This window comes from Falco peregrinus, chromosome 5 (assembly GCF_023634155.1).
Source record: "Falco peregrinus isolate bFalPer1 chromosome 5, bFalPer1.pri, whole genome shotgun sequence".
Lineage (NCBI taxonomy): Eukaryota > Metazoa > Chordata > Aves > Falconiformes > Falconidae > Falco > Falco peregrinus.
In genome coordinates this window covers 86,800,673-86,825,909 of record NC_073725.1, presented here as the reverse complement: position 1 = coordinate 86,825,909, position 25,237 = coordinate 86,800,673, and the positions used below count along the sequence as shown (strand labels likewise).

The following is a 25,237-nucleotide window of genomic DNA, read 5'->3' as shown; positions in this document are numbered from 1 at the left end:
TGAAGGAGACCTTCAGCCAGCGCTGAGCAGCGGAGGGGCTTGCTGGCTTTGTTTGGAATATGAACCATCCCTCCCAGCACGGTGTGCAGGACGCTGTGGCCACCTCCACGTAACCCCTTGGGAAAAGCCCACCTTGTGGTCACGCAGCCCAGCCCCGAGAGGAGCCCTGACTCTTCCCAGTGGGCAGGGTCCCACATGGCTCCAATTACGCTCCAGCTCAGCAGCTCTTCCCAACGCTCACCCGGTGCATGTGTGGGGCTTTGCACCAAAATTCATGTGCAACACCGCAGACCCACGGAGAAACGGGTCTGTCAGTCCTCACTCACAGGGAACCTGGAAATGCTCCCCTCACCTCCACCAGAACCCAGTTTGGGGTGACAGTGCACCCTCTGTAATTGATGCAAATAAATACAGCATGCTCCATTTTCCCCTGCATGTCCCTGGTCCTTCTGCACATCCCTGGTCCCTCCGCGGGCTGTCTCTGCCTTTCACACACACAGACCAATACCAGGCTTCTCTCCTGGGTCCCATTTGCCAGGACCGCATTTTCTCAGTGTTATAACTAACATCAAAAAACCAAAGGACACAGGACAGAGGAGAAAATTAATTCCCAGTCACCAGCAGCTGCGCTGTTCATCTGTCACAGCTGGTTTGCTACAGGCCACTGATAAAAAGAATAAAACCCAACCGGTGCTGTACTCCTCCCAGCCACTTCGGTTACCCAAGAGGCTGCTTGTTTTAGAATGGAAACACAATGTTGCATTGAGCTTTATGCTATTTTAAAACAATACCCCTCATCTTAAATGCTTCTCTGGCTAACAAGGGGGTCTGGAGTCCCTCAGATGATGCAGTTTTGGTGGCCACAGCCCGGACAGCCCAGATTTGGTGCACACACCAGGGGAGGCAGCAGCTTTCACAACTCGTTTAGGGTTTGGCTTTATTCATTGGCAGATGTTTTGCTGTTGCTGTATTAAGCTTCTGCATTAGCAGATTATTTTCCTTAAAGCCACCAATAAATCAATGACAACGAACCCCCCCTCCAAAGTCTTCAGACTGTGGAGATTTTCCCAGCTACTTGTTCCCTTTCCACGGAGCAGGGGGAATCCAGGAGCACCCAAGCTGGCAGCCATGGGCTGGGGACACAGGCTGCGAAGAACATCCCCTCTGTCCCCCCTCCCACGTCAGCAAACCACCGGGGGTTTTAGCCCTGCACCTCCAAACTGGCATTTGCAAGGCTGTGCTGGAGCCACTGGGGATCTCCCAGGGAGTGGGTCCTGGCTCCATGCACAGCCACAACAAGAAGCAAATGACCTCAATTTTTAAAAGAAATCCCCTGGGAAATTTCACTTTAAGGGAATGCAGTGCTGGAGGTAAACAATCCAGAGTTCACGGGCATGCCACTCAAGGGGACCCTGCTTGAGCAAGGGGTCAGACCAGACAATCTCCCAGGTCCCCTCCACCCTCAACAACTCTCATTCATTGAACTGAAAGCCCAAAGCTCATCACCCGCTCAGGATATATATTTTTATATATCCCTTACTCACACCCCCGTACAATTATTTGTAGATATGTATTTAATTAGACAGAGATATGAGGGCCAAAAAGCAGTCTATAAGCAAGCAGAGAAATTAACTCTTTGCTGCTCAGTGCTATGAACAGCTCCAAAAAGGAGTGTGCACCAAAATCAACCAAACCAGCCTTCAGTTACCTGAAGCGTGTCTGGGCATGCTCTGCTTAGCTGAGCCTGCCACACCCCTGTGCAAACAGAGGGCAGTGCCTCAAATCCCACATTTCAGCCTGAAATCCTGCCTCAATTTCCCAGGTACAGCAGGCAAAGGCAGCCCAGTCTCTCCTGCTGCCCGCACCACTCTGCCAGAGGATGGCAAAAGCTGCAAGAGAAACCTGCCCTCTTTCCCCACCAAGACTGCAACCTGCTTGCAAAGCAAAGATTAAAACATTTCTAGGCTTGCACCTAACAACATGTCCAAAAACCTGCAGCTGCAGCAATATGGCCAGCTTCACCTGCATTGCTCCCACCCCAGTGATTTTGCAGGGGGAAGATGCAAAATGACGGAGGAAGCTGAAAATGGCCCTGATGCCCCAGGAGTGCTCAGCTGCAGCCAAGCTCTGCTGTAACATGGACAAGGAGAAACTACGTGTAGGATTGAGAAAAAGCAGAAATATCTATTGTTTTAAAATTTTTCTGTCGAACCATAGAGGTGTCCATCCCTGCCTGAGTGGCTCTCAGACACGATCTGCTGCCAGATTAGTGTGCAGCCGTCTTTAGAAAGAAATTAGGCTTTCTCCGCCGGCACACAGAAAGCAAGCTGAACAGCAGCCAAATTCAGGAGAAGCCATTTCACAGAGGGGGATTCTCTCCCCAGTATCCTCTCTCCTTCCCCAGACCAGCCACCTGCATCAACATGATTCAGGAGACAAAGGAAAGATGATTCTTCTGCCTTTACAGGTTGCTCATGAGCACCCGACGCAACACAGCATCCGTCTGGTAGCAGGTCCCACCCACATGGAGGTTGTTTTCAGAAAAGTGAATTAGAATCTTCTTTTGGTGCCATGGGGCTGGGAGCGATGGGATGGATTGGGTGGAAGGAGAGCAGCGAGCAGGATGGGGACGGGGTGGACCACCCCACTCCCTCCCGCACAAGCCTGAAGGTGGGGAAAATGTCCCCAGGCTCCCCCAAGTACCTGGGGAGCCTGTCTGGCCGTGGGGAGCCAGCATCCTTCCCGCAGCTGCTTCCCTTATTTGGTGCTCAGGAGCTCGGATCCTGTATGGTTTCCAAGAAGTTGCCATGGTGATGAAACGTAACCCAGAATGATGTTTTTCTGGCTCTGCGCCCCTTCTCTCTGCCCCGTCCCCCTCCTGAACCCAGCCTGTATTTAGTGTTGAGCCAGGGATGGGGTGAGCATCCCTGCGCTGCTGCATCAGCTCACTGGGGTACCCAGAATGCGGCAGCCCCCACCCCGCGGCTTGACAATTCGCAACTCACAACATGTCAACTCTTGGCCATGGAGGGAGAAGAGGCGTTCCCTAAGGCATCACCAGAGCCACCACTCAAGGGGCTGTGACAGTCCCAGCCCTTGGCAGAGGGTGGCTCAGACTTCAAGCTTGCTGTGCAAAAAAGCATCATCTTCTCCCCCGTTTTTTCTTCCTGTTGCCCAGAACCTCTTAATCTGATGGACTGGTGGAAATCCGATTCAAATGAACGTCGTACAAAACCCATGCATGACCCAGTTTGCACCAGGAGCACCCTGGAGACTTCATCGAACGGGACCTGAAAACTGGGGCTCAGGGGAGCCCTGGTGCTGGTTTCAGTCCCCCAGTGCTGCAGCCCAGCTCGGCCGGAGGAGCCCTCCCAGCCGGTCCCCCACAGCAGCGGGACACGTGCCCAGAGGTCAGGCAGTCTCGGGGACGCGGCTGTTCTCATCCCCGGCGAGGGACGAGGGTGGCCCTGGGGTCACGTTCCCCATCTGTGGGATTCTCCCCCACTCTGGCCACGTGGGAGCCCGGCAGGAACCAGTGAGTCACGGACAGCCCCACTTTTTACCATTTATAGTCAAAGTGAGCACGAAGCCACCGCTGGGTCCCTGGAGAGCCCGGCTCCAGCCCCCGGAGCTCCCAGCCTGGCCCTGGCCTTTAGTATTTTCCTTTCATTCCCATTATCTCTAGGGTCATCTCGAAGGGGGTAACCGGAGCCCGATGGAATTTCATCCTGTTTCTGCCAAAATGGCCCGTGAACAGCCAGCACCTCTCACTGGTCCCCCAAGGGGACCACGCAGCTTCGCAGCCGCTCCTGGGACAGCATGTGTAGGGGCCAGTGCCACAAGACAGCGCCTGGGGGGAGTTAAATGTGGCCCCAAGGCAGCCAGGAAAGCAGCATGTGACCCTGGGAAGTGATGAGCAGGAATTAATTCACGCCGACCTGCTGCCCTGGCTCACCCTGGCTCTCACCCTCCATGCCAGCAGCATTGCCAGGCTGGCAGCCTGCTGGTCTGGCTGGTTTGGGAGGGGGGGGCATCTCCCCCAGGAGCTGGGCAATGCCATGGCCCCGAGAGGGGGGCAAGGGACGGGGTGACAGTGTGTCCCCCCGTGGGGTTACCTGGGGAGTTGGGGGCTCTACCTTCCTCTTCTTCTTCTGGTTCTGCTTGTTTGTCCTCGGATAGACTATCAGCATCTCCAGCCATCTGCAGGCAGAGAAAGCAGAGGGTGAGGTCTGTGCCCAAGGGCAGTGCACAGGGACGGGAGCGATGCTCGCACGCCATCATGGGGTGCAAGACAGCCTCCCACAGGCTGCGGACCCCAAAGCTGTTCCCCTCCGCAGGTGACTCTGACCACACTGCCTGGGGAGATGCTGCCCCATCCCTCCTCCAGCTGCCTGCAAAGCTCCAGAGACGGAGCATCCACATTTCACCCCCAACCTCAGCCTCCCGGGGTTTGTAACTTGGCCATAAGCACACCCCTGAGCTGGGGCTGGGCACGCAGAGGAGCTCAGCTTCTCCAACCTCGTCAGGCTCAACATGGTAAACAGTACCCAGAAATCACCCCAGCCCGCTCCTGGGGGAAAAGCAAGGCAGGACAGGAGGGGAGGACAGATGACCCCAGAGTGCTTTGGCTCAAACCCCACTCGCTGCAAGAGCAAGGCCGTGGCCAAGGCTGACGTGGGGCAGGGATTCAAGGATTCTGAAAGACAGCCGAGAAGGACAGAGCCTCTGGGGGGACCTTCCCCTTCAGCGATGCCAATGGCCGCACACTGCACACAAGGCGCTTTTGTCCAAGAAAAAGCAGCGTGAACTTGGCATGGAGAAGTCCATCCCCTGCACAAACTGCTTCTTTGGGGGACCTTCCTGTGCCCTCCCACTGCGGCCTGATGACCTGCCCCTGCATCTCTTGTGAACTCCACAGGGATCTGTGGACCCCTGGGAAACATTCCTGCTTCAGATGTCCCTGCTTCCCTCTCCTGTTCCCCCCACTTTGCACGCTGCTGCTGTAAAGCGTTTTCAGATGACCACATCAAGTGGGTTTTGGTTAAGCAATAAATGCCAGAAGCATGCAACAAACGTAAAACAAATTCTCCCCCGGCCAGGGAAATCTTCCTGTCGTGCTGCAACTGCAAATGAAACCCGCCTGGCTTGGACCCGGAGCGGGACTGTTTCGGGATGATTAATGCTTGCAGTCAGGAGCAAACGTGCTGCTTCAAAATCCAGTGCCGGGCCAATGAACAATAAATCAGCCCCACCTTGCTCTACAATGCCTCTCCCTCCCGTGTGGTGGGCAGGACTGGCAACAAAAGGCTGAGCTGCAAACTGGAGTTTGGGGAGAAGGAGAAGAGAGCAAGGCGTGTGGGTTGGCCATGTTTTGGGGAGTAGCCATTGCTCCTGCCTTGGCTGCAGGAGAGCTGGCTCCTCCGTGCCGTGATTCCCCTGTGCCTCTGTAAGCTGGCTCCGCAGCCGCTGCAACCCCACTGCTGCAAACGGGGCCACGGAGCAGGGATCGCCTACGCTCACGTCTCAGTAGAGCAGGGAAGTTTCAATGTTCATCTGATTAAAATCCCAAGCTCTTGGTAGAAAAATGCCTATTTCGGCCAGTATTTACCAAAACGGAGGGAGTCACAACCAAAGGAAATGCTTGGAAATAGAAATCATCTCAACAGAAAGCACCGACTCTGCTGCTGCCAGGGCTCGGGCAAGCAGGTGACATCACGCCTTGGGAAGAGTGGGAAAGAGCAAGCGCTTCATCCCTTCAGCTTCCTGCTCTAGTTTCAAATGTCAGCGAATTCTGGGAGGGAGGCACTGAGCCCCAGACATCCCACAAGGGAAATGCTCACAGGTGAGCAGCAGCACCATCCCAGCCCATTGCTGCGCGCTGGCAGCTCGGCTCTCCCGCAGCTCTGCACCCTCACCAGCACCGGCTTCGACCCAAGCTGGCACGTGAGATGGACGAGGATGTTCCTAGGTCACCATCCAGCACCTGGAGTCAGGGAATCTACCGCAATTTGCTCATTTTAGTGGCTTAATCTTCAGTGTTGCTGAGCAACTGCACCCCAGCAGCAGGCACTCCTATGAGCAATGATATTTTAATCATCCTCAGAGGTCAGATGCTCCACTGGGACCAGGAGGATGGGCTGCATCCCATGCAGGGAGCGAGCAAAGCGGGGCAAGGTGGGCACTGTGAAGGCAAGTCCGAACAGGGACGGGGCAAATGCAGAGCAGACAGCCCCAAGAGGCCACATCTGCCCAGGGATGGACCAGAACCATGGCGTACGGCTCTCAGGGTCTGACACGCCAGTTCCAGGACTATGGGACCTACCGCTGGTGTGTGGACAGGACCTGTGCCAGCGGGCTGGGTACCTGATCAGATGGTCCTAAAAGCACCGTTGGGCTCACCCCCAGCACCCATCAGCTCCAAGCCTGTCCTGATGTTCACCCTGTGGACAAGCTTCTTCCCTAGCAAGTAAACAGCTACCTTCTGCTGGGGCTGAAGCTGCCACGGCCAGCCGAGGAGCACCTTGGGCACCTGATGTATCCTCTGAGCATCCCACAAATGCTCCAGCATAGCTCAGCTCATCCTCTGGGGTAAAAGCCACTGGGAGTGTTGTTCTGCAGCCGGGAGCAGGATGCTGCCCATCGGCAGACAACAAAACTGTGAAACAGTGGCCTTTGTAAGAAACAAGTGATTCAGGAGGATCTCAGCTCCAGGGTCTGGCTCTCAGGCTCCTGGCAGAGGCTGAGCTTCCTTAAGCACTGGCTCTGAAAGGTGGCCGGCGTGTTGGGGAGCCTCACTCCAGCCCGGCATGACCAAGCACACGCACTAGGCATGGAGCAAAGACAAATAAAGGATGGCTACACAGGTCTCTGCTGAAATCAGTCCTGCTCACACCATAAATCTGGTGGCTCAGTGGGTGCTTAGGCCCCTGCTCAGCTGCAAAGCACCAGGCAATGGCAGGGGTCTGCCAGGCAGGGGAGTGGGGAAGGGGAAGGAAACCCTGTCCTTGCCAAAAAGTTGGAGAAGACTGGAGCTGACCCCAAGGCAGCAGCTACACCCGACCCCCAGGACTGTCCCTGCAGCAGGCTGTGATGGGCACTCAGAGATCAGCCTGGGTACGCACTCCCACCACACCTGGCCTGGGGCAAGGTCCTACCTGCCCTCCTCTTCCTCCCAGCTAAGGGAAGATCCCTGTGGTGGCTCATCCCCAGATCTGCACTCACCCGCTGATGATCTCCTTGTTCTCAGCCCGGATGAAGTGCTCTTTCTCCGGTGTCAGGATGCACAAGGAGAATTTCTGCCCTGTCCGGCTCTCCCCATCCACCACATCCGTGCACTGGTTCATGTTGATGGTGCCCTGTGGGAGGGTGGTTGGCTGCAAGGGGAAAGAGAAAGGAGTAACATTTAAGAAGAGGAGAGCAGATGAGTGCGGAGTTGAGTCCTAAAACCTCTCCTGGTGGACATGGGGATCCTACACACCAAGATGCTTTGCCCACGAGTACCCATACCCACCTGTGCACCATGCCAGCACACAGCAAAGCCCTGTGTCACACACTTGGGGACACAGCCCAGCAGGCACAACTCCTGCCAGCCCAGCCCACTGCTGCCAGTGAAACACTCCTACGCCAAACACCCAGGGAAGGATGGCTGCCCTGCTGCAGCATGGGGACACCCAGGCAAGGCACTGAGTGGCCAGCTTTTGGGTTTCCAACCCGTCTGGGGTGGTGGGGTAGCACGTGGGGCAAAGGGGTGGCAAAGCAGCAAGGCCCCACCGCCCTCAGCACTGAAAGGCTCAGGCAGTACAGACACACACGTGCCAGGTTTTCCCCATTAAAGCTAACAAAACATGGACATTGCCAGGGAGGGACAGCAGCACAGAAGAGACCTTATCTGTCTGATGGGCTTTGCAAAGAGTCTCACCTCCTGACCCTCTTGCTCCAAGCAGACACAGCAGAGTGGGACAGGCAGTGGCCCCCCCCAGCCTAAGGGGATGCGGAGGGACCCAGAAGGGTGTCAGCGCAGACGAGAGCTGACAGGCCCATCTGGAGCAGCGCCGGTTCATCCGATTACAGCACAGCCACCCGCAGCCTTCCCTCCCTGAGCAGCGATGCCCTGTCTCCCCCCTGCCCACCCTACTTCTGCCCCCCCAAGCTTAGTGACACTGGGGTTCCCCCGGCACCCTGGCACAAACCTGTACCTGGGGCATAAATGACCAGGCAGAGGGACCCCTCCAAACTGATGACAGCATCACAGGAGCACCCAAAGCAGCCCATGGCCACCTCCTTGCCCTGCCAAAGCCTCCTGGTGCCCTCTAGATGGCCGGGCCAACGGGGAGATGGATTTTCAGCAGATGCTGTTAAGGTTTTTACCACGGAAACCAGCTCCCCTGCTAGTAAAACCCCTCCAAAAGCAGCCTGCGCCATGCAAAGAAGGGGCAGCTGGGGACAGCTCGATGGCCCCAGCCCATGACCCTAGGAAATTCAGATCAGCCCCGCAGGCTCCCTGGTTTACCCATCTGTGGGCTGTGGGAATGAGTCCCCTTCCCCAGGAAAAGGGCTTTCCCTGCAGCTGTGTCCCCAGGTGGGAACATCCTACAACAGCCCAGGGGTGGCATAGAGCCCTCATGGGTGCTGCAGCATCAGTGTCCAGTGTAGGCACACGATCGGGACTGGTTGTACACCAGGGACACCAAAACCTCCTCTTTTCATTCATGCAAACCAGCATCAGCATCCACAGACCCCACAGGATAGAGGGAGGGAGAGAAAGGGAAGCTGAGCCCAGACCCCTGGCACAGCACACGCACAGCCGCCCGCCCTGCACTGCCGCAGGTTGTCGGCTTCTAAGAGGATTTTTTGTCTTAGACAACAAAAATAAAACCCCGCTTTCCGGGAGCGATAAAAACCCAACGGAAAAACTTTCTCCTGCTCCAAGTACAGTCTTAGGAACATTTTTGTCTTGTTGGCCTTCGTCGCAGCCAGTGCTCTCAGGACTGTGAGGTCTGGGTCCAATCCCCTTCCCCACCCACAGTTTTGCACCAGGGAACACAACCCGGACCGGGTAGAAAGGGGATGAGGGCAGCTGCAGGAGGGAGCCCCAGTCTCTCATGGGTACCCTGGGCCACTCGGTCCCACGTGCCACAGGCCCCCCTCTGCTCCCTGGGAGGCCCCACAGGGATTTGGCAGGGAGCTGGCCTAGGAGGAGACAGCTCTCCTCCCTCTTTGACCCCACGGCAGCATTCAGGGCAGCTTCCCCTGCTGATCACACCCAGCCCTGACCCAAGCGTGCCCGGAGCGGAGGAGCAGGTCTGCCCCCCCATCGGGCCAGCCCCACGAAGTGGTTTTGCTGCACACCCCTCCTTGCGAGGGTGAACAGCGGCATCTTGCACAGCCCGACACATGGATCCCTGTCCACCACCGCGCCTCTGAGCCAGGACACCAGGAGAGGGGCTGCAAGAAAAGCTGGGATTGCCCCCCTTGCACCTGCAGCCAGGGACAGGATGGGCACCGGGGATGAACCCCCCACCCCACAGCAGCCCCCCTGCACCTCTCAGCAGCAGATAAAACCTGACGGACCAGCAGCCTCGCTCGCTCAGGATGTAAATTCCTTTACACCATTTACTTCCTTCCTTGGAGGCAGCGCAGCCACTTTGAAGCAAAGCGAAATGCAAATGGTGCCAGGTGGAAACGCGTGTGTACACACACAAACTCCAGTGAAGAAAAGGACAGGGCTCAGGCAGCACTGCACCCCAGGAGTGCCTCGAAATCAGCCGGGGATCCCGGCGAAGGAGCTGGCAATGGTGCATGGCTGCTGTCCCCAAGGAAGCAGAAGAGGGACAGCCTTCGCATGCCGAAGCTGTGGGTCGGTGGCGTGGGAGCAGGGGAGATGGGAGAGGCTCTGCAGCAGGGGATGAGGACACACAGACCCCTTCCCTGCCTCTGAGCACCTGTGTTTCTCAGGGGTTTCTCAGGGCTGGGGATCCCTGGGGAAGGATGAGCAGAGCTGGTCCCCAGGCTGGTCCCAGGCCAGGTGAGGACTGCATGGCTCCAGCAACTGGAGGGGAATAAATAAATGCAAGAGCTGGGAGGTGTTACACGGCAGAGACGCCAGAGCAGTAACAAGGCTGGGACTCCAACCAGCCCTTTGAAGAGCAGGTGCTTTGATACATGGTGGAACCCAGCGTCAGACCCCGGAGCTACGGGGAGGCTTCGCGTCTGGGCAAGGCAGGAGTGGACGCTCAGGCTCAGCTCGGGCTCCAGCTGCTGGCTTCTGCTGGTCACCTCCTTGGGGACAGCCCCGTCCCCAGGCACTGACCCTGCCTTTACCATTTCCCATGCTGCTGTCCACGGGACAGAACACACAGCTACCCTGCCACTGGATCTGGTGCCTGGGTGTGCCAGGCAGCACGGCAGGGCGCACCAGTAGAGAACACTATTACGGGCACCACCACAAGCAGCATCTCTCCTCGGTGCTACCGGCCACCCCCAGCCTGGCAAGTGGAGCAGCCCCCCGCCGCTCACCACGTGCCGGCACAGGGAAGGCAGCACCTGCACCATATGAGCAGCTACAGCTCTCCACGCTGCCAGTACCAGCAAAGGAACCGCAGCCAAGAAACAATTGTGTTGCTGTTTCCCTCTGGTGTAATAGATCCATATTTACACACACACGTGTGCTTGCAGCATCCCTCTCTGTACTACACAAAGCCTGTAGTATGTTCTCCTCCTCTCCCTTCTGGGCACCCAGGGTGTGAGTCACACTGTGCCCTCCGCATCCACAAACCCAGCAGCCTCCAGATGAGATGCAGGGACCTTTGGATGGATGCTCTTAGGTTGCACAACCAGCCACTGCAGCAAAACAGTGGAAAGGAGGGAAAGAAAGAACGGGGACCTCTTACAAGCCCGAATGAAGACATTCCAAGCAGGACATTACCAAGAGACCCAGGCACTGTGGCAGGAGGATGCACAGCGCTGGATGCTCTGTGGGTGATGAACTGCCAGAAGCAGCGGGTGATGCTTTAAGTCAACAGGGTTTATCTGCAAGACTCCCTCATTTCCATACGGTTTTGCAGGGCTAAGGCAGAAATACAGGGTTATTGAGATAGAAAAATTGGCAATTTTTTTCCAAGTACCTTCCCCATCATTTCTAACACATGTGCATCATAGAAGCTCGATCTAAAACACAACAGAACTGGGCTCAGCAACTGTACACAAGATGTTTCCCGAGTAGGTAAACCTGTGGTCAAGCTCTCGAGGAGCAGCACTGCCATGGCCTCAGTGGGACACAGCCAATGCCCATGCTGTTCTCCAGCACTATTACACAACGTGGGTTGACAAAATCTGGAACACAACCTTTAAAGAAAGGCGATGGGGCAGGGGGAGGAGGAAACCAAACAAAAGGGACATTTTACTTTCTGCCAAGAACCAGGAGGGGAAGAAAAAAAACCCCCTACAACCATTTGTCTATCTTGCATGGCGGGCTGGTTGCCTTGGCACCAGAGCCCGCCTGTCCCAGGGGGGAGATTGCAGCTCTGCCATCCCACCCCTGCAACGCTGCATGGGAAGGGCTTCGGCTCCAGCTGGCTCTGCCCTGGCTCCCAGTGCTGCTGCCGAGCAGCAGCGAGCCCGGAGAATAGACATCCATGCTTCCTCCACGAATGCTTCTTGACAAATGTTAATTCTCCGAGCTAAAATATTCATGAGGGTGGCTGCCAACAAGCGCGCTGCCCATTCGCAGCACTTTTGAGTACCATGCAGAGGCAGCTGCCATGTTTGCTAAAAGCTTCGCCCATCCCCAGTGCCTGGGCACAGCCGACAGCGGTGCTCGAGGTGGGATGCAAGCAGGATCTTGGTTTTGCTGCAGCGTGGGAGGGAGCAAGGCTCCGCTGCCCCATCACCACCAGCGCATCAGAGCAACATGGAGACAACCATACCTTGGGCGAGGGCAGCAATGCAGCTTGGGCAGGCAGCTCCTGGCACCGGCACGGCACAGGAGGCTCACACCAGAGCCGCGTCCACCGCTCCCACCCAGAGGGCATCAACAAGAAAGCACCAACCCCTTGAAAAGTCACGAGGAGCTCACTTCAGCCGTAGGAGGCTATGCATGGCCTCCCTAAACCACAGCTGGGGATGCACCGTGCACACACCGGGGCTGGCCCTGCCAGCAGGCTCGGCCGGGGGGTGCTGCTGGGGTGCTCAGCCTGCTGGTGCCAGCGGGGTGGCCACGGTGTGACCCGAGCTGCCCGGGCGAGCGTGGCTGGCACAGCAGCAGACCTTTAATGAGCATTTTAGACTTCCTGCCACTAGGCACAAAGCTATCGATACGGTCACAACGCGCCCGGAGCTCTGCGGCAGGCAGATTTTATTACACTTATAGATCACCTAACAGGCTGAGCACCCTGGATTTATTCAATTAGACAAAGGCTCTTGAAAACAACCTCTGTGAGCTCTGCAAAAGGATGGACTAGAGCAGTCACCCACCGAAGGGGAGCAGAAGGTTGTGCTCCTCCATCCCACACCTCCCTACAAGCAGGAGCGCTCCCCCATCCCTGCCATCCCTGTGGCAGCTCTCTGCTCTCCCTGTGCCACACAAGCAGGAGGCAGGTATCTTTTCTTGGCCACCTGAGCACACCTTCCCCACCTGCAGCCTTCCCAAATCAGCAGCTACTGCTCAGTGAAGCCACTGAGAAACCTCCAGCTCACTCAGGCTGTGCACCAGGCAACAGAAAAGCAAGACATGTCCCCCTGCACCTCTGCAGGCACGCTTCATGCCTCTGTGCAAGAAACAGGGGGAAGATGCCCCCAAATCTCGCTGCTACCTGGACTCACTAGCCAGCTAGAAGCCATCACCCCCTTTCACCCACAGAGGCAGAAGCGGTGCTCTGCAGACGTGGCCTTGGCACGTGCCTGTGTGGCTCTGCACCAGCAGCAAACGTGGCTCGTGGTGCCGCCAGCAGCCACCCAGTGCCAGCACGAGGAGAGGACAGGACACCTGCCCCGGTGTGCGGCCAGTGACACAGAAACACCCTCCTGGTTGGATAAATGCCGTAACACTTTCCCCAGCCCCATCACGCATTTCCCCACTGTTGGCCCCTGCTTGTTCATCACGGGCACCAACAGCTGGCTCCTGAAATTCATTTTGCTGGAGGAGCTCCCCACAGCCACAGGTCACCTACTCCAAGGAACGGGCTCAGAGAGGTGGGCTTGGAGGATGGGTTAGCAAACCCTATGCATGCCCGTCCCTCCATGCCGAGCCCCTGTAGAGCCCTCCCGAGCCTCTACCAGGAGATGAAACATCATCAGCTCCATTTTTGCCAGGGGGAAGGAATTTTCTTCCCTGGGAGCAGTTTGGGGAGGGGGTGAAGCATAGGGGCTGGCCAGGAGAGTTCAGCCAGGGGCCACTTTAAGCAGAGTTGGTGTTTACATCCACAGACAGCGAGTCTAAACACTGAGGGAGGCCACGAGCTGCCTGCAAGCTGGCTGCGAGCACCCTCAGGCTCCTCTCCCACCCAACGCCACCTCGGCGAGGCATGGGCAGCACCCACCCCAGGGGTTGCCCAGGCAGCAAGTTTGGGGCAACGCATCCTCATCCACAGCCCCGTCCCCCATGGGCGCCCATCCGGGGAGCGCGTGCTGGAGCGGAGCAAGCCTGGCTGGGGCTGTGCCGGAGGCTGGAGCTGGCTCCTCTTGGCCTTATATGGCGATTTTCGATTTTCACACCGTTCCTGCAGCTCCCAGCTGCTCCCACCCCAAAGCGGGTCGGGAGCTGGCAGCCAGCGCCTAGCCTGCCTCCTTCCTGTTAACCTCTTTCCTGCTGAACCGCCTTCAAGGGGTCTGTGCGTGACGGGGACAGCCGGATCCTGTCTTGACACAACCGCCCGCAGCAGGCAGGGAGGGTCAGCAAACCCAGCGGTGGTCACCAAGTGGGTGCGACCTCCCTCGGCGCAGGGGTCCGACCCTTGGGTCCTTGGCAGCATCCCCAAATCCAGGGAGCCCTTCAGGGGAGCTTGCACCCATCCACATGCACACTCCACATCCAACACTGCTGGACAGAAAGAGGGACAGAAGACGCAGAGAACATTAGCACCATGATGGGAACAAGAACAAGGTCCCACCGGGAATGGGATCTAGAGGTCGCTCTGCGCGGCCATCCCGGCTCTTTGGGGACCAAAACAAAAGCCCAGTATTACACAAAGAACCTGGCACAGACACTCATATGCTGGCTCTCTGAGGACCAAAGCAAAAGCCCAGCATTGCACGGGCACTTGGCAGCCCCACCACGCTGAAGGCATCATCTCACAGCCCTGCAAACCCAAGAGTTACTCTCCCCTCTTGTTCTCTGGGATTTAATTGCATTTCAAATGCAAAATGTCCTCCTCCCTTCCTAAGAGGGCGGTGGGAGGAATACATGATAACAGATCCGACCCCATCTGCTTGCAGCTGCCAGCATGGCATCTTCCCCGCTCCCCAACGCGCAGGCACAATAGCTCCCCAGCCAAAGGGGAAGCAAGTATCTGCAGCGTTCAAGCAAGTTGTCATGGTAATCAGCCCAATGGCACAAGCCCAGTGAGACCATGCACTGGGACGGTACATGCAGAGAGGGACTGGAGCTTGGTGCAGGGACCACGGCAGGTGAGTTGCCTGGAGAGGGAAACACAGTCATTTGGGGGTGGGAAGGAAAGGCGGGCTACATTTGCATCTTGATATTTGAATTTCAAGTTGCACTGCTCCAAATTGGCCTCGTCAACTTTCTTCTCCACCCCCTCGGTGTAGGAGACAAGTCCCAGGTGGTCCCTGCACCACACACATGTACAGGCACTCACCAGCACCTTCGTGCATGCCGGCTCGCATGTCCCTCCCCAGGAGCAAAGGGCTTCACCAAAACATCAGAAACCACGTCCCCACAGCAGGACTCCTAAGGTCACCCACACAGAGATGGTCATAGCCACGGTGATGACAATTTTGGAGACAGCTCAGGAGGTGGAGAGCTCAGATCCACCCATGTTGACCAGCCACTCAAGCCTTGTTCAACCACATCTGGACCTGAATTTCTGCTTCATGGGGGTAAGGGAAACAGCCTGAACATCTGCCTGGGCATCGGCTGTGCTGGAGAGCAGGGGCTGAACCGGGGCAGGTTCTGCCCAACAGCCCAGGCTGGCTCTGCTAACCAGTCACACCAGGGCTGAGGCTGCTGCGCTGACTCTCCAGAGATCTTTCACTTTCAAGCCTATAGCTGGGTAGGAAAACCGGTGAGACAGGCAATGCCCTTGCTCAGGATCTTTACAGCAGCTACAAAAAAGTGTGAAAGACATTTAAGTGAAAAAGGCTTTGCACCTTGGAAAAAACCTTACGAAATGAACCCAGGGCAAAGCTCCCTCTCTGCTCAATTTTGGAGCCAGTCTTCTTGCAAAGTGGGAAAAGAACCGCAGTTGACGTGGGCTCCATTATTTACAGCACCAAGCGCTGCTGGAATGACTCCCAAGGTCTTCTGTTCAGCACTGCTCCGACCTAAGGGCAACTCCCACCGCGGCCAAGGGCCACCCGAGGTGCCACCACCCTGGCAGCATGGAGGTGTGCTGCGGAGTGCACTGAAACCGGGCACGGGCTAAGATGTACAAGGCCACCCCACAGCATGTGGCACCCAGAAATCAGACTTGTGTGGAAGGACTCAGGAAGATCCAGACTAGAAATATGGGAGGAGAGAAGGAGCTGCAGAGCGAGCTGCTGCTTCTGTCTTCTCGGAATCATCGAGGATGGGCACGGCCAAGGTAAGAGCTATACAAGGAAAATGGCAAATTAAATCAATCAAAGCCCCATACCTCCCTAAATGAATCCATCTCCCCTTCAACTTAGGGGGAAGGAGGGACGGGTTTCCTGGTCTCCAGCCATCCCACAACCCCTCCTGTAAACGCACTCAAGCAGAGGAATCAGAGCAAACACACAGCAACAGACCGAGCCATCACCACCGTCACAGCCAAGCGAAGCCACATCTGACAGCCATCATCTTGAGCTCTGGCTAATTTAAGGCCCTGCATTACATCAGCTCCGGGAGCACAGTGAACTGCACACAGAGCAAGGTGAAAAATGGCAAGTACTTCCCACAATGAAAGAGCGTATAACATGGCAAAACATTTCCTGGTGTCTCAGTAAAGGAAAAAACTTTCTATTCTGTATGAACCAGAAATTTTCATTTCTTCACTAAAACACAAACATAAATGAAAGAAAGCACCACCTTGCAATGAACAAAACCAGCAGAAGCATCTCAGCAAAGCTCTGCTGAACATTCTTGCAAGACATAGGGTTAGACCCACTCAAGCCAACTCTGTTCCACCAGTGGAGCCGGTGCTGTACTGCAGGGCCACAGCTGCGGGTTCTCCCTGGTTTGGCTTATTTTGGGCTTAGCTGAACTGAAAATTTGCTTGGTAGGTTTTGCTTTACAGTGGGTAAAGGCAGTTTATTTGCGGTCAACACTCTTCCCACCCCACTGGGCGCACACAGGTCACCCAATGCCTGTCTGCTCGCCCTTCTGTGGGGAAAGAGCGGGCTCCAGTCCGGCCGCAGCAAAGCAGATGCCAGTTACATCCCACGCTGCGTTATCTCCCGTGGGAGCCATGCACTACAGCGCTGCTGCCGTGGTGGGGTTTCCCCCAAACCCCCATCTTCACCCCCAAGGAACTGTCAATACAGCATCTTGCACCAGCACTTGACAACTGCAAACGAGGTGAGGACAACCCTGGGGATCAGCAGCACCAGATCTGCCAGAAGTTCGGGCAGCTCCCACGGGCGCAGATGCTTCAGTGGAAGTTCTTGAATCTGGCCAAATTAGTCTGGAAATCTCATTATTCCCCAGTGCTGCTCTTATGAGCTTTGCAGAGCTTCCTGCTGGGCTGGGAATACCACACGGCTGGGGTCCCAGGGCGCTCGGGGGTCTGCAGCTGGAGGTGCAAAGGCCAAGCCAAGCAGAAGGGGTTGGGATGGGATGGGATGGCCAACCAAGCAGCAGCCACAACCTGTACCCCACACCTTACCCCATAGACAACCCCACACCTGCCCTGCTCCCAGCAGCTTCCAGACAAGCTTGGACTCTGCAGACCTTCCCAAAAGCCAAGGGGGTAGCTGGAGAGCATTTTCTGACCTTTGACTGCTGGCCATCCCACTGAATGGCACAAAATAGGAGGCTTTTTAGCCAAGAAAGGCAGTTTTCCAAGGAGAAAAGCTCCCAACAGGCACACACAGCTGTTGCAGAGCAAGGAGACCTCCTGGCAACACAGCTCAAGCTGGGCTTTGCTGCCACACGCAGGGTGCAGTGGAAGCACCGATGCGGCCAGCAGGCCGGGCAGGCACTGCTGGGTTCAAAGGCAAGCAGCACCCAGGGGGAAAAGTGTTCTGAGCACCTGCCATGGCCAGGGACAAAGGCTGGGAGTAAGACACCAAGCTGCCGGAACCATCCCTGTGTCTCAGGGGAGCAGCATGTTCTCCTGAAACCTGCTGCTCACATCTGGCTCCTGCACTTGCAGAGGAGTTCAGGGCGAGGAGCGAGTTCACAGCCATGAGCAGCTCCCGGGAACACTCCCCACAACCTCTCCTCTTGGTTTGGCTCCAGCAGAGAGGAGCAATCTGGGGCTGGTGCACCCAAGTGGGATGAATCCAAGGAGGTTTCTCCATCCCATTCCTGGGATGACAGACTTCACCCCCCAGCATCAGCCTGTGTATGGCATTAACCACCCGTGCAAGCCAAACATCCCCTTCCTCCACACATCTGCTCCGTCCATAATCCCCGCTGTCCCTCCCCTAATGGGAAAGCAGCCAGAAAAGTGAACCAAAACCCTAATTATATCCCAGTAGCTCCCCAGTGCCCCAGTGATCTGCTGTGACTTTATCGATGCGGTTACAACAGGGCTGACGAAACAAGGAGGAAAGGGCCAAGGTTGGGTGGGCTCCAAAAACACCCCCCTTCTCCCCCGGCCGCAGCATCACAACGGGTGGAAATCCTGTGCGAGCGCAGGGTGCTGCCAGGACACTCCTAAACCCAACCTGGGTGTCCGTCCCCGCCACCTCCACCCCCCAGGGACCCCGTCGCCCACAGCAAAGGAAACACTGCAAGAAGCACTGGACTGGGAGGAGCGTGGTGACAGCCACAGTGGGAGAGCAGCCCACGGCCTCACTGCAGGTCCCCAGGGCAATTATTTGGCCATAAAATCACGGAGAGTCACAGCTACGGCACCTAGAACCACGGCGCACAGGGCATGCAAGAGCGAGGACCCCCAGGGCCACGTCCCCACAGCCCCACGGCTAGGGATGCAACAGCAGCGGAGACGGGGCACAGCCCTGGGGTGCATGCAAAGGAAAACACGGGGGAAAAACCCTCCCTGGTAGGTGGGAGCCTTCCCGGCTCTCCCCAGCCCCCCGAGCAGCACCTCTGCCCCAGGGCCCTGCTCTCCCTTAAAAGCAAAAGAGGTTGCAGAGGAGCCCACGCTGCCTGCGGCGGGTAGCAGGGTGCAAGCCGTGTTAATGCACACACTCAGAGAAATCAGCTCCTGGATCCTGCGGGAAGGAGGTGAAGGGTAACGTGAAGTTGCCGTGCACGTGATTTACCTATGGTAATTTTAACTTTCAGCAAGACTGGCTGGCTGTTTGATCTTGTTGCCTGCTTGCAGTCAGACTTCAGTGACTGCAGGGAAGAGCCTCTTCCGCAGCTTTGAAGGAACAGGGCAAAACAAAAAGATCTTACAAAATATATATAACCAAAAGCACAATCACATGCTGTTACCAGCAGTATTTTGCTGGCTTTTTTTTTTTTTTCCACCTTACGTGTCTTGCAGCCCATGATAGCTCAATAACCAAGACCAGTAATAAAACCTGCCTGGGAATTCTCATTTTTCACCAGAAATGCCTCAAAACAACGCAGACAAAAGGTGGAAGACTTCAGCAAAACCCCCTGCATTCGGTAACCCTGAGAAAAGCAGTTTACAAAACCTCACTGAAGACCTCGGCTTGCCTCCGCACAAGTTTTAACCTGACGATATCCCTTTTACAGACTCCAAACCTGATGAATAATGCATGCCCAGGATAAAGCAGAAATATAATATTCACTAATGCTTACCGTAACAGAGAAACAAGGACTGCAAATAAGTAATTTATTAGCCCCAAACAGTGTTGCTGCTTGAACAGAACGCACACCTTGGCTTTCGGCCCCAAAAACACCAGGGGAAAGTTTGCTCTCGAGCCGTGGCAAGAGCATGCCGAGGGCTGGCTGAGACCCCCCGCTCTCATCACACCGCCAGCACAAAAATGCCTTGTCTCGTATTCTGAAAGATGCCAGCGGAGTGGAATACACACACACACACACCCCCATGAGCAAGGCTGGGAGCTGCCACCCTCCTTCCTCTTCCTCGGGGGCTGCAGCCGCCCCTTCTCCGCTGGGAGGAGAGCGGCGGTGGGAAGCCCACAACCCTGCGCTCGCCCACAGGCTCCAGCCGCTTTCTCAGGCATTCCAAAATTTGGCCGGAGACACTTTTTGCAACACACCCCCCTCCATGGCTGGACGCCTGCCTAATTGCGTATTTATTTATTTCTGCATTTTCCCAGCGCCCTGTACACACTGGGGTGGGGTGGGGGAAGCCAAGCCTGCCTCCCGAAGTGGACCCAAAAAAACCAGGGGGGGTGTGCAGCTCCCCCCATTCCCCAGAGGCCAGGAGGAAGCCGGGAAGCGCAGGGCTGGCTGGGAAAGGGGTGGGAGCCGGGAGCAGGAAGGGGGGATGCCGGCAGCATCGCCCACCCCCCTTTGCTTTGTGCGCGCACTTGGGGAAATTAAAAATAGCTGCGTCCAAAGAGTGGCTGCAAGCACCACAAAGAGCGTGTTGAGCGGAGGCAGCTGCAAGCTATTTGCTGCCCCTAGTAATCAGCATCTCAGCTTGCAGAGACCCTGCACACACCCCCATCCCCTTCCTCCCCTGCCAGAAGCTGCCACTGCCTTTCTCCAACCCACATATGTCATGTCAACAATCAATGAATACAGGATCTCTGCTGGGAAAAACGGGGGAACATACTTTGATTTTTTGGAGCAGCTCCGTTGCCTTGTTTGATTCGTGTCCTTGTCCTCCTCTCTGAGCTGTCACTGAGGGTTTTGCAAGACCAAATCCCACCCAGCGCAGCCAGGATACCCACGCCACCCAGCAGAGAAGGGACCCTTGGCAAGGAACAGGGATGTGCCAGCCACCGGGATGGCACTTCTAGGGATTCCTTTATGCAATGGGAAAAGGGAGAACTATTGCCCAGCGTCACCCTACCCGTAGCCCACAGCCCACCGGTGGTCCTCACCAACCTCAGCCAGTGGCCTGTGACAGGGCTGGAAAGAATTAAAACCGACCCTGTCCCCACCACCATGCGGTGCAGCTGGCAGGTATGGGGCCATGCTGCAGGCAGCTCATTTCACACCACCTCCCCAGCACCAAGCAACAGTGGGGCAAGAAAACTGAGTTTGCTGGTTCTTTGGGTGGGCTGGTCATGCATGTCTGCAGACAGGCACGGCCACCCATGGACCGGGGATGCTCAAGAGCCCAGCGCTGCCCTGGCTTGTGGAGAGCTGGGATCAGGCACTGAAGGCACCCACCACTGCACCTCTTCCTCAGCTGCCTTGAGGGACTCCAGCAGAGCTCTCACCAGCTTCACTTCAACCGTTCCACCAAAAAGGGGAAGGAGAAAAGGGGGGAAAAAAAAAAAAAAAAAAAAAAAGAGAAAAAAGGGAATAAGCAACTGGAGCAACTGCCTGCAGTAAACAGCAGTGCCACCATCTGTCACCCACCGCTGCGGTATTCAGGGCTGTTGCTGGAGTGCTCTGTTTTGTTATGGCATTTGCAGCATGGTGGGATGCAGATGAAAGACAGGTCTGCGGCCAGCACGCGAGGCAGAGGATGGAACACCAGCCAGGGCCCAAAGGGCTCGTGTGAGGGTAATCGTGCGCTCAGCAATTAGCTATGTCATTTTGCTACCAGCTCTGACATCTTCACTGCTAAATACCATTAGAGGCGGGTTGATTCCTGGATCAACATTTCACACCATGATTTTTTCATTCACTGTGAGCGTGCAGCCAGGCTGGAGGCCACGGGTACAGAGCCCAAGTTTCCAGAAGTCATGAAGACTCCAGCTGCTGCAAGCGCCCGTGTCACTCTGCCTCCCATAAACTAGATAAATGCAATTTCAAATCCAGCTCATTTTCCTCCCTGCTCTTGCAAACGTCTTCTACACAAATGTCTTTGCTAGGTCTCAAGAAATGGAGGAGCAGGGAAAAAGCAGAAAGGACAGAGCCACTTGAACCTGTCTTCACTGCTCAGCATAAGAGCAATTCCAGCTTTGCAGCTCACCCTGCAGAAGACAATAGGGGCTGTGTTGTTTCCAGGAAGGAAGCACCTGGGCCAGGTCATCAAAGCTGCTTGTTCATTAGGAGGTCGCTGGCTGTACTGAGCTCTCCCAACTCAGCTTTCATTCTCTTGCCTTCTGTTAACTCCCAAACCTCCCACCACAGACTGCTTCACGCCAGGGCCTCTCCTGAGTGGGTCCTGCAGGCACCTAACGCCCTGCTCAGGGGGCTTGGATGTGGACATCACCATCCTCCATCCATGCTCAAGAAGATGTGAACAGAAAGAGCCAGCTCAATCACAGTAAAGCCAGGCACTTTTGGGGCCCCAGAGCCAGGTGCCAGGACTGCTGGTGGAGCCATCCCTGGAGGAGCCTTCCCCTGTTCTCCCAGCCCCCACAAACTGCCCCTCTACAGCTAGAGCAGTATTACTTCCCCAAACACCACATTAAACCAAACTAAAAGTAGTAAAACAGAAGAGGGTAGGGTAGGGTAGGAAACCATTCATGGAGGTGCCCACAGGTGTCTTGACAGCAGGACCCACCTCCAGCAGCAACTAGGGCCAGATACTTTGAGCGGACAGAAAAGGGAAGACACTAATCGCCCTGACGCCACCGTTATGGGATCCCCACACCCAATCCCCACAAACAAAATGACACCGGATCAGCATCAAGCATGACGTTACTGCTAGAAAGACCACGAATAAAGATCTGTCTATTCTCCCAACCCTTTCAAGGCTGCTCAGTCCCAGCTTCAGTGATGTCCCGGGGAACAAGTTCCCAGGGCTCCCTGGAGGTTCATGGATTTTTTTCCCCCCAAAAGGAGTATCGAAAATTAAACTCAACTCCATCAAAGATCTCCAAGCCCTGTCAGGAACCACCAGCACCTGTGCAGTCTCTACATCTCCTGTAGAGCAATCAGAAGGTTGTGCTTCGTCTCTTCTCCCTTGCACTCTGACTTCAGTGTCCCTTTCCTGCCCAGCTCCCCTGAAGGGGAAAGAACTGTTGCTCCCCAATTATTCCCAATGTCTCCTTATTTCTACTGCATCATCTTTGAGATATGCACTAAACATCCCAAGTGAAACCTCCCCACAGATCATCTTCTACCCTGCTCCCCAACGTAGTTCTTTCCCCAGCTCTGCTGCCCACCGCTGCCCATCACTCCCATCCCAGCCAGCTCATGTCCTGTGTGATTTCCCATCCACACCACTACCATGAAGCCAGGAGCTCCTGGATGGACCCATTTCCACCACCACCGCATAAACTGGTGGGACTGGCAGGGCACTATCACCATCAATCACCACGGAGACACATCACCTCTGGACTGCTGCAGGATGTGGCCATGCAAGGGGTCACCTTCCCTCTCCATTGGGCTTGAACTGAAAACCAGAGGAGCCAGGCAGAAAGTCCTCCAGCTACAAGACCAAGCCAGACCCACGCCCTGGAAAAAATCTGGAACAGGGGACCCTGCCACCATCCTGCCTCCCACACCCGCTCCCCTCCAGCCTTTCTGTTTCAGCCTGTTTTAAATTTGAAACATCCTTTCATTCAAACCAAAAGCTTTTTATGCTAAACAGAAACTGAAAGTCTTGAAGATCTGGCAAACAGAGGCACTGGCAAAATTGTGTCCGTGCGGTGAAATGCTGAGGACGCGAGGAACTGGGATTTGTAAAGCCTGGTGCTCCCACGGAGGAGGGGGCAGGGAGAGCTTGGAAACACTTAAATGGTGAAACGTGTGGAAAAAGTAAGGATGTAGAGGCCAGGATGTTTAAGGTTCGTTTTTAATCCCTGCCAATGAATTTCTATTCCGTGCCAAGACTGAAGTAAACTGCTTTGATCTGAAAAGGAGGAGAAAAACACATGCACATATTCTTGGCTTCTTAACAATATAGATGACAAAGGAGGGAACTATGATGAAAATTAACATGGTGCAGCAATGCTGACAGTGACGTTTTAAAATGCCCCTTTCTTCCAAATAAAGAACATTTTGGAGGGGGGTCAATTAGGAAACAATAATTACATGCATCCATGCATCACAGCATCATCGGGCATGCATCCCTCCCTCCCTCTGATCCCCCATCAGCAGCCACCGACATTTACACCAGTCTCCTTTTTTACCCTTTATCAATTCCTTAGGTTTCCATGGCCAGGAGCAGGGCCTGGGGCCACACGGGGCTCCAGATGTGACCCGGCAGCCCCCTGCGCAGTGCCAGACCTCCCACCTCCGAGATGGCCTCTCTTCTCCTATTTATACACCCAGCCCAGGGGTCCCGGTGCTGCCCTAACCATTGCCAGATGCTGGGCTGGCCTTGCTCTTCATCCTGACCCAGTCCCATCAGCTCCCAGCTCCCTCCTGACCTCCCTCCCAGCCACTGCGGGCTGGAGCAGGGATGCCTGCTCCCTCGTACCGGGGTTAATGCTATTACGATCCACCCGAGTTCCTGACTTCGGAGCAGGACTACTGTGCTGTGAGCCTGGGAAGGGTCTGCAACGCCACCGTGGAGGATGCAACCATCCAACCCCTACACATGAGTAAACTCTGGCACAGAGGTAGCTGATATTTCCTTATTTCTACTGCATCATCTTTGAGATATGCACTAAACATCCCAAGTGAAACCTCCCCACAGATCATCTTCTACCCTGCTCCCCAACGTAGTTCTTTCCCCAGCTCTGCTGCCCACCGCTGCCCATCACTCCCATCCCAGCCAGCTCATGTCCTGCGTGATTTCCCCATCCACACCACCACCATGAAGCCAGGAGCTCCTGGATGGACCCATTTCCACCACCACTGCATAAACTGGTGGGACTGGCAGGGCTTAAACACCTTCTTATACCCACCCCAGCCCCCTAAACAGCTCTTAATGACCCCTCCCTAATTTTAGAAAGCAACTTGACTCCAGCAAATAAGGGGCAGGACAGAGGCAGAGCTCACAGCCCATCTTCACACTTCACCCCACCACGCTGGAAAGTGCCGGACATGGAGCAGGGCCAGTTTGTTGGGAGAAGGACATGTCATGCCGAGGGATGCTCCCCCTGATCCCCCATGGGGGAGCTGGGAAAGCCCATCCAGAAGATGCTCTCACCTTGGCATTAGTTATCCACAACACCAGCAAGTCTGAGATACTCCCAGGTGAATGTGAATTTTGTCCTCCTTTCAAACCAGCACATCCACAAAGGAAAAAAGCCAGAATTTATTCTGTCTCAGGCAGCCACTGGCAAGAGGCCTGGTGTGATGGGATAACACCTCCAGGGAGAATGCAGCTCTTGCTGGGGGCAAAGCACTGGCACAAATGCCAACCTAGTAAAAATCCCAGCCCGAGGGAAGTGGCAGAGGGGTAAACTGAGGCACAGAGACCAGCCCTGGCCCACAAACACATAATGAGCCATTTAGAAGCTGGGTAGGAAATCCAGACCCTCTTCTCTGACCTGCTCTAGCCACAGGGCTGGATCTGTTCTCAGGCAGCGCTGAGGCCATCACCCACCTGCAGGTCCAGCGAGGGAGGGGACAGTGCTCTCCATCCCTGCAAAACCCCTCCTGCACACCCACTGCCTCTCCGCTACGTTCCCACGCAGCAGGGCTCTATTTATAGAGATATTTATAGAGACCTCGGCTGCTAATTATAGATCGCAGCAATCAAAACAAAAGGAGGCAAATGCTCTGCACTGCCAGTCTCTGGCTCCATCCCCTTAGCCCAGCGCTATTTTTGTGGCAGCTCTCATACCTCAACCAAAACCCCTCAAACCACCGAAGCACCACAGTGCCGGGCTGCTCTCCCACTGCAGCCGTAGCAGCGGTTTCCCCGGGGACTGCAGGGTGTTTTCCCAGGAGGACTGAGATCTTGCACAGCACGAGGACATGTCAGGAGGTGCAGCCAGCAGCACCTGTTTGGGC

The 25,237-nt window shown here is 55.7% G+C and overlaps 1 protein-coding gene across 8 annotated transcripts in view; it reads right to left on the bottom strand.

Moving 5' to 3' along the window:
* MPRIP (myosin phosphatase Rho interacting protein) overlaps positions 1–25,237 on the bottom strand; it is an 81,973-nt gene that overhangs the window by 38,245 nt on the left and 18,491 nt on the right. For all 8 annotated transcript variants that reach the window (XM_055806771.1, XM_055806772.1, XM_055806770.1 and 5 more), the window contains exons 4-5: positions 7,222–7,373; positions 4,116–4,200 (exon numbers count right to left, since the gene is read on the bottom strand). In XM_055806771.1, the coding sequence (XP_055662746.1) occupies positions 4,116–4,200; positions 7,222–7,373 (237 nt within the window). The remainder of the gene's footprint in view (positions 1–4,115; positions 4,201–7,221; positions 7,374–25,237) is intronic.